Here is a 13427-nt window from a genome sequence, read left to right on the forward strand (position 1 = left end):
CCCAAAATAAAATAAGAAAGCAGCAGCTATTGGTCAATTTGAGGAACTGATTTTGTGAATGAGAAAAAAAAAGAACTAAAATAAAATGAAATTCTTCTCTCAGATTAATGAAATCTTCTCAAGCCCAACCCTGCAAAGCTTGGGCCCTGCAGGTTGGATTTTTCTTTTTTTCTGTCTGTCTCTCCTTTGCTTTCTGACTCGTGCCCCATAAATAAATTCTGTCTTTGACAACTAGCTGTAACTCACATACTAGCAAGAAAACAGGCGCATTCTTTCAGTCTATGAGGAAAACAACAACAACAACCACAAAATCCTGGGTTGAAACCATGGATGGGAGGGGGCGTGGCCGCAGAAAGTCCACCCCCTCTAGGTTCACAGTTAGCCCTCCACAGGCTTGCGGGGGTTGGCAATCACACGTGTGTATACTTAGGTCAAAAGACAAACAGAAACGCGTATGAACTATCTCTGAGCTCAGTTTCACATCTGGATGGAGTCCTGATAATCCTGAGTTTCCTGGAGGCGGTCAAACTAGAGAAGAGCTCTAAAAAAGAAAGAATCCTTCCCTGAGCAGGCGCTGTTAGGAAGGGTTGGACCTGGGCAAGGTGAGGACGCGCCCATTCTTCTTGCCCCCATTCATGTGGGTGTACGGGATGTGTTCCTCATAGGTCCGTTTAATGCTCAGAGAGGACCCTCCTTTCCGGCCCCCAGCCTCTTCCCTGTAACAGTGAGAGGACCCATCCAAGGGGACATTCTCCATGTCCTCGAACTCCATCTCTAGCTCCTCGCTCTCAGAAGCCTTGTTCTCTTCGCTGTAGAAGAAGGAAACTTCTGGAAAGCTCGGGTGGAGGTCATCCTTGAGCAAATTGACAATTTCCAGGAAGGTTGGCCTCATCTTGGGGTTGAAGTGCCAGCACATGCGCATCAGGTCCGTGAGTCTCTCAGGACAATTATCAGGTGGATCCAGATAGCCTCCATCCATGACAAATTTCAACACCTGTTCATTAGACAGGCCTTGGTAAGGTTGCTCAGCCAGACTGGTGATTTCCCAAAGGACCACCCCAAAAGACCACATATCAGAAGAAGCAGTAAACACTCCATCCTTCAGGGACTCAGGTGACATCCACCGCACGGGCAGCAGGCCCTTGCCCCCTTTCTGATAGTAATCTGTCTCGTAGATATCCCTTGTCATTCCAAAGTCTCCAATTTTGACGGTAAAATCGTGAGCAACCAGGCAGTTTCGAGCTACCAGGTCCCGATGCACAAACTTCTTGGCATTCAAGTATGCCATGCCATCAGCAATTTCTGCTGTCATCTGAATCATTTCTTGCAAGGTAGGGGGAGGTCGGCCTGGGTTATTCTCAGCATCTGGTCGCAGAGAACGGAGGTGACTCTTCAAGTCTCCATGAGCCATCAATTCCATCACTACCAGTGTTGGCTGGCCCTTGGACACCACCCCAAGGAGGCGGACCACATGATGGCAGGTGAATCCCTTCATGACTGATGCCTCGTTGAGGAACTCGATCCATTCTCGGAGACCGGCTGACTCATTGACAGTCTTCACCGCAACTCGGGTCTCTGCCTCGCCCTTGATGATATCCTTGGCATTGCCCTCATACACCATACCAAAGGATCCCTGCCCCAGCTCTCGTAGGAGGGTGATCTTCTCTCAAGGCACCTCCCACTCATCCGGCAGGTACACAGAAGAAGGAAACACATCACTGGCACTGAGGTACTCAGGGTTTGAAGATGCATACAACGGTCCCATTGGACTATCTGGCTGCCTCTTTCTCAGGAACAGATAAATACTTCCAATCACAACACTGAAGAGGAAGACAAAGATGAGCGCCCGGTGATAATTTTGGCAATATTTGATGGGACATCTAAATAATCGGTCACATAAAAATAGGTGGGTTCTGTCCAGGAGCCATTGCCTGCCAGGGAGGTAGCCCGGACTCGAACACTGTAGTTTCCTGGGGAGAGCCCTCGAAGCCTGCAGCCCTGCTCCAGGGCAAAATGCTTCCGGGAGACACAGAGGTGCAGCTCCTCATCACCATAGCGCCGGTAGCTCACTTCATACAGCACGATCAGACCATTGGGCTCCTTTGGCTCTTGCCACATTAAGTGTACAACATTGTTCTCAAAGATTTCATGGGTCACAGGGCCAACGATGTCATCTGCCTTAGCTTCAGGCATGGTTCGGGCACTGACATAGGCAGCCACACTGCACCTCTCATCTGGTGAGTCTTGGTTGCAGGCTTGCAGCTCAATGCAGTAGCCAGTGAAGTGTCTCAGGCCAGAGATGACAAGTGACTCCTTGTTCACCACTTTCTCAAATGGCCTGTGCTCTTCCTGACTTGTGGGAACAACGGTGGAGGAGACGTTGGGAAAATCTGCAAGTGTGGGCATGGTGGCCATCACATCCCCCACCTCTTCAAGGGATCTTCGTTTTCGGGATGGCCTAGTGTCCTCGGCACCACTGCCTGAAGAGGGTTTTCTGGGGACAAACACCACGTTATGAAGGTAATCCTCGAAGGTCTTCCTGAATGAGGACTCCTCCAGCTCCTTGAGGATCTGAGAGTCAGTCTTGGGGCATGAGCAGCATTCACTGGCTGAGTCGTCATACTCGCTCTGATTGTGCTTCTGAGAATCATCTGATTCAAAGGGTGGGGACCAGGTCCGTGAGGGGAGCTTCAGCCCTTTGAGACAATAATCCAACTCAAACAGCTCGCTGTCCTCCGCCTGCCTCTCCCAGTAGACCAGGTAGTGCGTCATGTTACCATTGGGGTCGGAGGGGGGCTTCCACTTTATGATAATCTGAGATGAGGAATTAGAAACTGATATGGGGTCCAGGGGCACAGAAGGGTTAGTGGCATCTGTCTGCACATAGATGATGTCACTTTTGGCTCCGTAGGTCCGGTGTTCATCAGAGAAGGTAACCAAGGTCTTGACAAAGATAGCATATTGAGTCCAGGGCTTGAGACCCCGCATTAGCCACCCAGGGTGGCTTGGGGTTTGAGACTTGGGGTCGTTGGACCTTTGGGGTGGGTCAATATCTACCACAGTCCAGCTGTTGGAGCCACAAGCATCCTGCCCATCAAACTCTGTCACATTCTGATAAGGGGCCTCTTTATAGAAGAGCATGAATCCCAGGAGGTCTCGGAAGTCAGGGGGCCAATAGGGCTCCCACCTCAGCAAGATCTTGTCAAAAGATGTCCGAATGAAGGAAAATTTAAGTAACTCATTTTCACAGGATGCCTGGTCCCCATTGGTCTTCAGGGCAATGTCATTCCTCTCCTGGCGGCCCTTAGTTCCAGAAACTTCTTCCATCTTGTGAATTTCTGACAAGCAGAGCTTGGGGTTGTAGTGGAAGAAGAGCTTGCCCTGAGTGATGGTAAGGTTGTGTTTGTTCCAGTCCCAGAGCTGTCAGAGGTTCTGGTTGTCCAAGGCATAGAAAGAGTAGTTCCCGATTTCCAAGGTCTCTCCTCGAATCAGATGAAGCTTCCGGAAGAAAGAAAGAGATACTAGAGCATAGGAACGTCGGATCTTTAAGAACCCTGACATTTCTTCAATGAGGCCAAGGATAGCCTCCACCTCAGCTGCCAGGTTGTTGCCCCCTCGGATGTTGATGATGAGGCTGCCATTGATCACTGTGCAGCCTCGGAGCTCCTGAGCAGATGTCACAGAGTCAATGGTCTTCTCGCCATCCAGGATCTGGCAGACCTTAGGACAGGGTCCCAGACATGGGGTGCACATCAAGTTGCTGGAATTCATGGTATAGCCAGAAGGACACTCAGGGATGCACTTGTTGTTGTGAATGACGTATTGGTGGCAGCCAGGCTTCCGAGAGTTCCTGCATTTGTAGTGAATGTCTTGACAGAAGCTGAAGTTCACACAGCGCCAGTCCTGGAAGTGGTAGTAAGGGGGTGGGCAGGTCTCCACACACCGACCATCCAGGTAGAAGTTGCGGCAGGCCACACACTTGGTGGGGTCATCGGGTTCCGAACAGTTGCCTAGGCACTCCTTGTGGCAGCACAGGCCTTCAGCTGTGCAGCCATGTGACTTACAGATGGTGAGGCAAACTAGAGACAAGAAGAAAGAAACAAAACAGCTGGTCAAGGACTCTGTCCAAGTTCTGTCTGCACAAACTGCCAAACAAAATAATAACAATAACAGCCACACTTAAACAGTACTTGGCACGTGCCTGCCTGGCCTGTGAAAAATAACAGTAGCTCCCAAAGCAACTCCACACTCGGCAAAAGTTAAACAGTCACCTGAGGGAGGGGAGGGCAAGAGGCCTAACTCGCAGCATTTGTCAATTACTACTACCAACTTCAAGGTACTGACAGGAAGCCAAGGAACCAAGTCCTTGGCAAGAGACACAATATAATACATTCTAAAATAACGTTTCCCATAGCCCACACAGTCTATGTCTATGACAGATATAGTAGTAGTCAATAACTTCAAGGGCACACACACTTTGACTGACGCTATGCCTAGGGCTGGAAAGATGGCTCAATAGTTGCCAGTACTGGCTGCTCTTGCAAAGGAGTTGAGTTCAGTTCCCAGCACCCACAACAAGCCCATGGTTCACTGTGACTCTGGCCCCAGGGGATCTGATGCCTCCTCCTAGGCTTGGCAGGAACCTGGTCATGTTGCATATGAGCATATTTTCTGAAAATACCATATAATAGCTAAGAAGTAGTTGTTTCCATCATTTGTTTAAATGTGATTTGTTTTAATTGTAGGTATACATAATTTTACATATTGACTTAATAATTTACCTATTTATTTATATATTGCATTGTTGGGAATGGAACCCAGGACTTGTCTGGTTTCTATCACTGAGCTACACCCCAGCACCTCATTGGTGGATTCTAGGTAGGGGCTCTACCACCAAGATACAGGCACTGCCCTTATATATGCTGGGTGTTTCACTTCATCACTCTCTCTTACTCCCTTGAGACAGAGTCTCTCACTGAACCTAGAGCTGGGCTGGCAATCAGTAAGCCCTAGAGATCTCTCTTGGGTATATAACTTGACTATTCCCTGCTTTTTACATGAATGCTGAAGATTTGGACTCAGTTCTTCATACCTGCACATTAAAAACTCCTACCCAGCCACCTCCCCAGCCCCAACTGTGTTAATTCTATTAATTTTGATAATGAACCACCATACAGTTTTTTTTCAGCCACTGAACCATTTTACATTCCCAACACCTTCACAAAGACTGATTTCTCCTGAGGAGCCAAGTTTTATGTTTCAATTCAATGCACTACAATTTCAATTTCAGTTCCCATTACTATAGCCAACTCTCAACTCTTCTTCAGGGCAGAACATATTTGGAGACTAAACATCTTCAGGGTACTGAGGAAATGTCCTAGAGTTTGCCAATGAGACTAGGCTAGTGGGCTGGCAAGCCTCACAGAGCTTCTCTACCGCACCCCAATAGAGTCCAAGGCTCCAAGCACACTAGGCAAGACCACTACCCCTGAAGCCGCATCCTGCTGCAGTCTACCCTCCTTTCCTTATGGGCTCCAGCAACAAACCGGAGTACAATCCCGCCATGATCCAACTTGGAGAACCTAGGTGTTTATTGGACATGTGCAAGCACAGGAGCTTGGGTGACCGCAAAGCAACCTTATCCCAGGAAAGCCCCCCCCCCCCGCACGGATGATGACTTCTCTACAGCCGCACAGATAAGAGATCTCCCTTCCACCCTCTATACACCTAGCACCAAGACCATGAAGCCATGGGCATATGCACCTGACTGGGAGGCCAGGAGGGGGCAGTAAGAAGGCTGGGGGGAGGAGGTGTGGTGATCTATTATTTATTATATACAAGAGTGAAGAGAAACAGGGCTCACACCTTTGATGCTAGCATCTGGGATCGCACACCTTTAATCCCAGCATTAAGGAGGTATATAAGACGGGAGCAAGGTTTCAGAGCTGTCATTCATTCTCCAGCCACATTGAGTACAGGAAGGATTGAGTCTCAGGATTTTCCTGCCATGTTGAGGGCAGCATTGCAGTCTGGGATTGCAGACTGAGGTTTGGTGAACCCAGGATCGCCTTTCTGACTGAGGTAGAGTGAGAGCTAGTGCCCGGCTGTTTTGCTTTTCTGATCTTCAGCTTGAAACTTGAACCCCCAATATCGGTCTCTGGGTCATTTATTTTTCATGCTACAAAGGGGTAAATCCAGGGATTCGCTGCACCCCTCCTACTACGAGGGAATATCAAGGGGGACAACGACTACGCGAGACAGTTTATTGTAGGCAGTCACCGCTACACTAATGAAGTCGGCCTGTTAAGCTCAGTGGACAGTGCCCTGCAACACCTCACCCAGGGGCTTCCCCACTACTATGCGTCCAGGAATACAGACGGCAAAGCTATACAACGTTAGCTGTGCCAACAACATTATCATCACTAGTCCGGCTCTGTCCAGCGAGATCTGAGGGCTGAAACTCAATTGGAGGAAGCAATAATAAAGCAGATGATTATCTAAGGCTCACAAAGACATGGACTCTCCCATACGACACACATAAGGGCAGGAAAAAGCCCATTTCCTGGGTCCGGGCTGCAGCTGAGGCTCAGCCTCTTTCATTCACAAGAAGCTTCATCAAAGCCCTAATAAACACTTCCCAAACACATAAGCTCCGCAGCCCACACAATGGTAAAAGCGGCCAGTGGTTGCAAACAAAGCCAGGGGCAAACAGCCAGGCACTTCAATCTTGCACTTTGCACTGTAGGATTCCATTTATAGGGCATCGGGGAAAAGGGAAAGAAAACATGGTGACAGGCAGACACGCCCACTGGCTACTATGGTCTGCAACTGGGGCGGATCAGGCTGTGGAAGCACCAGGGAACTGGGGGTGATGGCGGGGCAGACATGGACAAATCACTCATTCACTTTCACATTTTATTTATTTGTATATTCAAGGGATGGGGTGCACCTACAGGGACTAGAAGAAGAGGTCTAGGTGCCATCTTTTTTCTTTTAATATTTATTTGTTGACAATTTCATACTTGAATACAATGCATCTTAATCATACCCTCTCAGAACCCCTCCAACATCATGTATATCTGCCTCCCAACATCATGTCCTCTATGTTAAGTTTAACATTTATTAACCCATTAAAGGCCTATTCCTTTGAGACAGGATCTCTCACTGACCTTGGAGCTAGGCTAGAAGCCAGCAAGCCCCAGGGACACTCCTGTCTTCAAGCTCCATAGCATTGGGGATCCAGGCTGGCATATGGCCACTCCATGCTTTTTCTCTACGTGCTAGAGATTCCAGACTTTCATGGAGAACTTTTACCCACTGAGCCATCTCTCCAGCCCCCAATCTCTATCTTGTCTCTTTCTTTTGGTGTTGGGGACTGAACCACAGGCTTATGCCAAAGTTGGTGAGAACCAGATGCCTGGGCCAGGACTGGGGAAGGATATATACTCTGAGAAATTGGCATGTGAGTACCTAACCAAGTTATAATTACACAGTTGCAAGTCACAGCAGGGTGGATACAGGTAACAGCAGTGGCTGCCCATTTGGAAAAGCTACAGAAAGTATGGTAAAGTAGAGAAATAGGTTGGGGAGGATTAATAAGGCAACCCACACCAGGCCTAGGTACTGGTGGAGTTGACCACTGCTGGGGGTGGGGAAAGATTCACATTTCAGTTTTGGTTGTTTTGTTTTTGTTTTTTCAGGCTTATGCCCCGATTCTAGAAGCCAAGCACCACATCCATGCACACAATGGCAGCACTTACAACAGATAATATGAAGTTTGAAGGGAGATATGGGGAGGGGCTGGGGGTGAATATAACTAAAACACATTTTATATTGTATGAAATTCTCAAAGAACAAAGTAAAAACAGATTTTTTTTAGTGTTTTTCCTTTTTTTGTATTCTTTTTTTTAAATTTTTTTTTAAATTTAGATAAGAAACAAGGTTGCTTCACAAGTCAGTTCCAGGTCCCTCTCCTTTTCCCTCCCCTCCTCCCGTGCCCTCCCTCCATCCTCCCCCCCCCCCCGTTATCCCCTCATTCCCCCAGGGAGGGTGAGGCCCTCCATGAGGGTGTCCATAGTCTGTCATTTCATATAGGGCAGGGCCTAGACCCTTCCCCAAGAGTTCAGGGTGAGAGTGCACCTCACATTGTTCTATGGGAGTCCAGAGTCCGTGTGTATACTTGGTATGGGTACTGATCTGCTGCCCAAGGCTCAATAGATTACCTAGGCCTCCTCACTGACACCCAGATTCAGGGGGGGTCTTGATCAGTCCCATGCTGGATTCCCAGGCTGATGCCTGGGATTCAAGAGTTAACCTTTGTCTGGTCAGCTGTTTCTGGGGGTTAAACCAGCCCAGTCTTAATCCCTTTGATCATCTGTCCTCCCTCTCTGATACTGGCTTTCTTGAGTTCAGCTCAGTACTTAACCAGCCACTAAATGTAGTTTCTGTTTCCCATACTCTCTGGCCATAGGATTGTAGGCTGGCACTCCCCAGATCTATGTCTAAAATCCATATATGAGAGAGTACATGCCATGTTTCTCTTTTTGTGTCTGGGTTACCTCACTCAGGATGGTTTCTTCTAGTGTCATCAATTTGCCTGTGAATCTCATGATTCCATTATTTTTTTCTGCTGAATAGTACTCCATTGTGTAGATGTACCACATTTTCTCTATCCACTCTTCGGGTGAGGGACATCTAGGTTGCTTCCAAGTTCTGCCTATTACAAATAAAGCTGCTATGAACATAGTGGAAAAGACATCTTTGTTGTATGAATGGGCATCTTTTGTATATATGCCTAAGAGTGGAGTTTCTGGGTCTTGTGGTAGGTTTATTCCCATTTTTCCGAGGAATCTCCATATTGCTTTCCAAAGTGGCTGAACCAGTTGGCACTCCCACCAGCAATGGAGGAGTGTCCCCCTTTCACCACATCCTCTCCAGCATAAATTGTCATTGGTGTTTTTGATTTTAGCCATTCTGACAGGAGTGAGATGGTATCTCAGAATTGTTTGTACCACTAAGGATATCAAAAATATTAGGCCTGCATCCATACTCATCAGTGGAACTTCCATTTTTCAGAAATCTAGTTGTCATTCAAGTAAGTAGATTATGTATATTTATGATATGAGAGGTTTTGCAAAGTATCAAATTTTTAATGGAATATATTTTAAATTCACATAGCAATAGAAATACTTCCATTTTTATGGAGATGTTAGACAAAATCTTCTGGAATTCATTTTATCTTATATAAAGGATCATTAATATTGATTAAATAAATTGGGTGGAAGTTAGGCAGTTTTGCGATTTTTTTCATTTCTTCTTTAATAATAATATATTAGTAGTGTACACGTTCAAGTAAATAACTGTGTAAATATTTGTTTTGTCCCATAGGTCCATGAAAAATAACGGTATAGTTGGAACATATCATTGTAGCCTACATTGATAAGTGGTTAATACATAACAAGTGAATTTCTTTTTGATTAAATCTATTTTTCATGGCAGGTATAAATTGCAATGTTCTTCCTACAAATGGTTGTAGTGCAGGTCTATTTTCCTTCCATTGATGGAATATTGTCTGGTTTTCTACTGATCATATTTTTTGTCTTTACATATTTTCCTCTTAATAATGGAAATCATTTTTAATTCAGCTTCTAACACTGCTGGGTCTTTCAATCTATCTGCATCATTTGTACTCAGCCATGTGAAACTGTAGGGAATACGTTTGATTAAAAAAATACACCATTTATGACCTAGTTCAGCAATGATGCACCTTAGACCTGGTGAGAATTTCCCATTTGCTACAAGCAATCATAAAACCCAGATAACGTTTGAATGATTACCTCTTTTACGAGTTTATCAGTATTTTAGTAGAAATAATCTTATTTCATTCTTCTTATGACTTTTAAAAGAAGTAGGGTAGTTTTTCCAATGTAACTGTAAATTACATAAACTTAGGTAACTGGTCAAATTAGCAGTATTACGTATTGGTTCCTTCTTATAGAAGACCCATTAAAAGCAGTAAAATATAGTTGATTACTTCCACATTAACTCAATATTCCAGAAAAGTATCTTGAATGCAGGTCCCTGTCATATGTGGCAGTGTTTATTGGTGGTATTATTCTAGTGTTATTTTACCTTCAGAAACATATTGTGAACCCCCCAACATCATCAACAATTGACAGTGTTTGAAAGAATTATTTGAGCACAAGACAAATTATCCATTTTTGAAGACATGTGTAAGAGTGTCATCTGCAATAGGACCTTAACAACTCTTTGTGTTGGTGATTAAACAGAAGCCTCATTTATCACTTGTGCTGTTTATGTGGAAGATTTTAGTATCATTTTAACTTATAACTCAGAAAGATTTATACAATTCCTGTCATTGAGAATTTATTGTTGTCATACAATTATTTGTTATGGCTATGTTTATTCAAATATATTGCATTCCCAATCACAGTATATTAAATGAACTCATTTTCTAGTAAAGTGAGATAAAAGACATCATAATACTGTAGCTCTTAACAAAATAAATTCTGAATTAGAAACTATTGAATAGTCAACTGTATCTGAGTGAGAATTAATCAGAACTATAGGATTGAATGGATGTGAGCATCCTCTGTTCATGTCTTATTCTAGTCCATATGCACAGGTAGAAGACATGTGACTAACTAAAGAGATCCCTGAAAGAAATGGAGGCTGTCTTTTAGAAGACACTGATAGAGATACATGCTCAGTTTGCATCCCACACAGGCTCATTTTGCCTGTTGTCAATTGCAGGATAACTCTGTTTATATTGCTTTTGGTTCTTGTCTTTCTTCTTGCATTTTGGATATTTCAAGTGTAATATAACATAATGTAGGTAAGTGAAAAGAAACAACAGTTATGCCAGAGATCGTCCAGTTTGCAACAGTTTTTGATTTGCGTTTCTGGTTTTCATGATTTGTCCTCTCTCCACTCTTTATTTTCATATAAATAGCCATCCAAACATAGGCAATCAGAAGACACAAAAACTTTCATGGACAATGGGTTCTTAATGCAACTGTGTTTGCTTGGATGTTCAGGAACTACACACTGGATAACCTACAACTCATGCTTTCAATATGATAATAGCTTTTCTAAGATTCTGACAGTCAGTGAAAACTGGCAAGATGCTAGGAAAATGCTGTTTCCTCTGCTAGGGAGTTGCAGCATTCTGAGTCGAGTGGAGCGAGCAGTACATTAATGGCAGAATCCTGCCATCTGCTGGATCTGGTTAACAAACAGATTCATCAGATACTTATGAAGAGTTAACGTTGGGAAATTTTAGATTCATTTGAAAAAGAATACTTGCTTGCTGATTCATAAGGACTCAACTGACCAGAGGCTCTATTCCTTACATGGTGTCTTCATTTTCAGCAGATTGATTTGTATCGGACATGAACAATTAAAATGAAATCTCTCATAGTTTAGACATAGTCATACCGTGTTTTCATGTCACAGGAAAAAATCTCAGGAAAGCCTGTGTTGATGAACTAATTCTAAAGTATTAAGGCTGTCTCAGGATCATGCTGTCTGGAAAACTTTAGGAACTACCTTAAAAATCATCTATGGGTGGGGAACATGGCGAGGGGTTGGGGGGAGTGGGAGCTTGGAAGAAGATAGGGGTATAAGAGGAAGAGAGTAGGTCATGGGGGAACAGGAAGGTTGAGTGGGGGATAGAATAGTAGAGGGAATCATAGGTTAGAAGACAGATCAGGCAACAGTGAGACCTCTAGTAATCTAAAGGGATGACACCAGCTGGCAAGCTAAGCAATAGTGGAGAGACCACCCTGAATGCCCATTCCTGATAATGAACTTGATGTCCATAACCATCCTGGAGCCTTCATCAAGTAACTGATGGATGCAGAGGCAAACACCACAATTAACTGAGTTGAACCCAGGGAATCCATTGACAGAGAGAGAGGAGCAATGAGCAAATTGGCAAAGAATGGGCTGGCAAAACCAGCAGAGACAGCTGATCTGAACAGGGGAGAGCTCTTGGACCCCAGTCCAACAGCTACGAGGCCAGCATGGGACTGATCCAGAATGGGAGAGTCAGTGAGGAGGCCTGGGCAAGCTATGGGGTCCTGAGCAGTGGATCAGTGCTTATCCCTGGCATACAAACAGATATCATGTGTCCATAACACAAAGAGGGATGCTGTCTCAACCTGGACTATTAGGGGAGTGCCTGGACCCTACTCTGAGTGAAATGACAGACTCTAGATATCCCCTTTGTGGAAGGAAATGGCGATAGGGTGCAAAACTGGGGGATGGTGGTGAGAAGGTGCTGGAGGAGGGGAGGGAGAGGGAACTGGGATTGACATGTAAAACAAACTATTTAAAATTAAAATAATTTTAAAAAATAAACATAAAAACAAAACAAAACAAAAAAAGAACTATGGGAGTCCTTCTTCTCTATGTCCCCTTAGACTTTCACTGAGGGGAATGTTTTGCCATTGTCAATTTTCACTGTCAGTGATTAGATTCTGTGAAAATACCAAGCAGTAATGATTGTAGATGCTAGTGAACCTGCCACAGAAGGATAGTCTTGTGGAACAAAGTTACCACTAACCTTCAAAGGGCTAAGTGTTGTTACACTATAAGGTTTGGAGAAGCAGATAACTTAATCAGGTTAACTGATAGTTTTTATTGTTTTGTTAGCTGTCATTTGAGCATTTAAAGAGCAGGAGTGATATGAGTAGAAATAATATGTTTATTATTGGCTTACTGGACAGTATTTAAGGCCTTCATGGTGTAAGAAATTGTTTAGGAGACCTTATTATCAAAACCAGGAGAGGAGAATATGCAAATTTAGAGTACATAGATTTTGTATAGGGGACAGTATTCAGCATTGCTGTTTTTTCACTTAATTGGGGATCAGAAATGTATAGTTAGCAGTTTTGATTTATTCTAAAGTTTGAATGAAGAAGGCACAAAAAAACGCTGAAAGTAGGGAAAAGTAGAGGATAATATCTGAGATAGGTATCTCCTACACAGGGCCCCACAGATTGCTGAGGTTCCTCAGTGTCAAGAAATTTAGCGGGTCTGAATCATTCCAATGTTGTCCTCTAAACCAACATTTTGGGCTTCCTTGTTCTGTTTGCTAGTTTTGTGGCATTCACAAGCCTTGTCTTGACCACATCGCTCATGACTCCTCCCTGTCTACTACCATGTTTCATCAGTTCAGTTCAGTGTTTAGGTGAGTGTATAGCTCTGATTCCATCAACCAATGAATGAAGGCTCTAGAATGGCATACATGATAGTCATCAATCTCATTATCCGGAAAGGTCTTTTAAGGGAACTCTCACTTTGTAGGTCTCTGGAAAACTCACTAGTGCCAGATCTCTCCTCAAACTTATAAAGATACCCTATATTATAGTATCTCTCATCCAACTGTCCTCTATTCTTCTCCA

General features: G+C 44.4%; 1 protein-coding gene across 1 annotated transcript; it reads right to left on the bottom strand.

The window, feature by feature from the left end:
- Positions 1-372: 372 nt before the first annotated feature.
- Positions 373-4179, bottom strand: LOC121134754 (insulin receptor-like; the record flags this gene model as incomplete). The annotated part of the gene is given in 2 exon segments (XM_040733328.1): positions 373-1845; positions 1848-4179. Coding segments are annotated over 2 exon segments (3600 nt in total), but the record flags the coding sequence as incomplete, so codon positions are not given.
- Between the last annotated feature and the right edge of the window lie 9248 nt (positions 4180-13427).

The sequence above is a fragment of the Mesocricetus auratus genome, unplaced genomic scaffold (genome assembly GCF_017639785.1).
Source record: "Mesocricetus auratus isolate SY011 unplaced genomic scaffold, BCM_Maur_2.0 Super-Scaffold_100030, whole genome shotgun sequence".
NCBI lineage: Eukaryota > Metazoa > Chordata > Mammalia > Rodentia > Cricetidae > Mesocricetus > Mesocricetus auratus.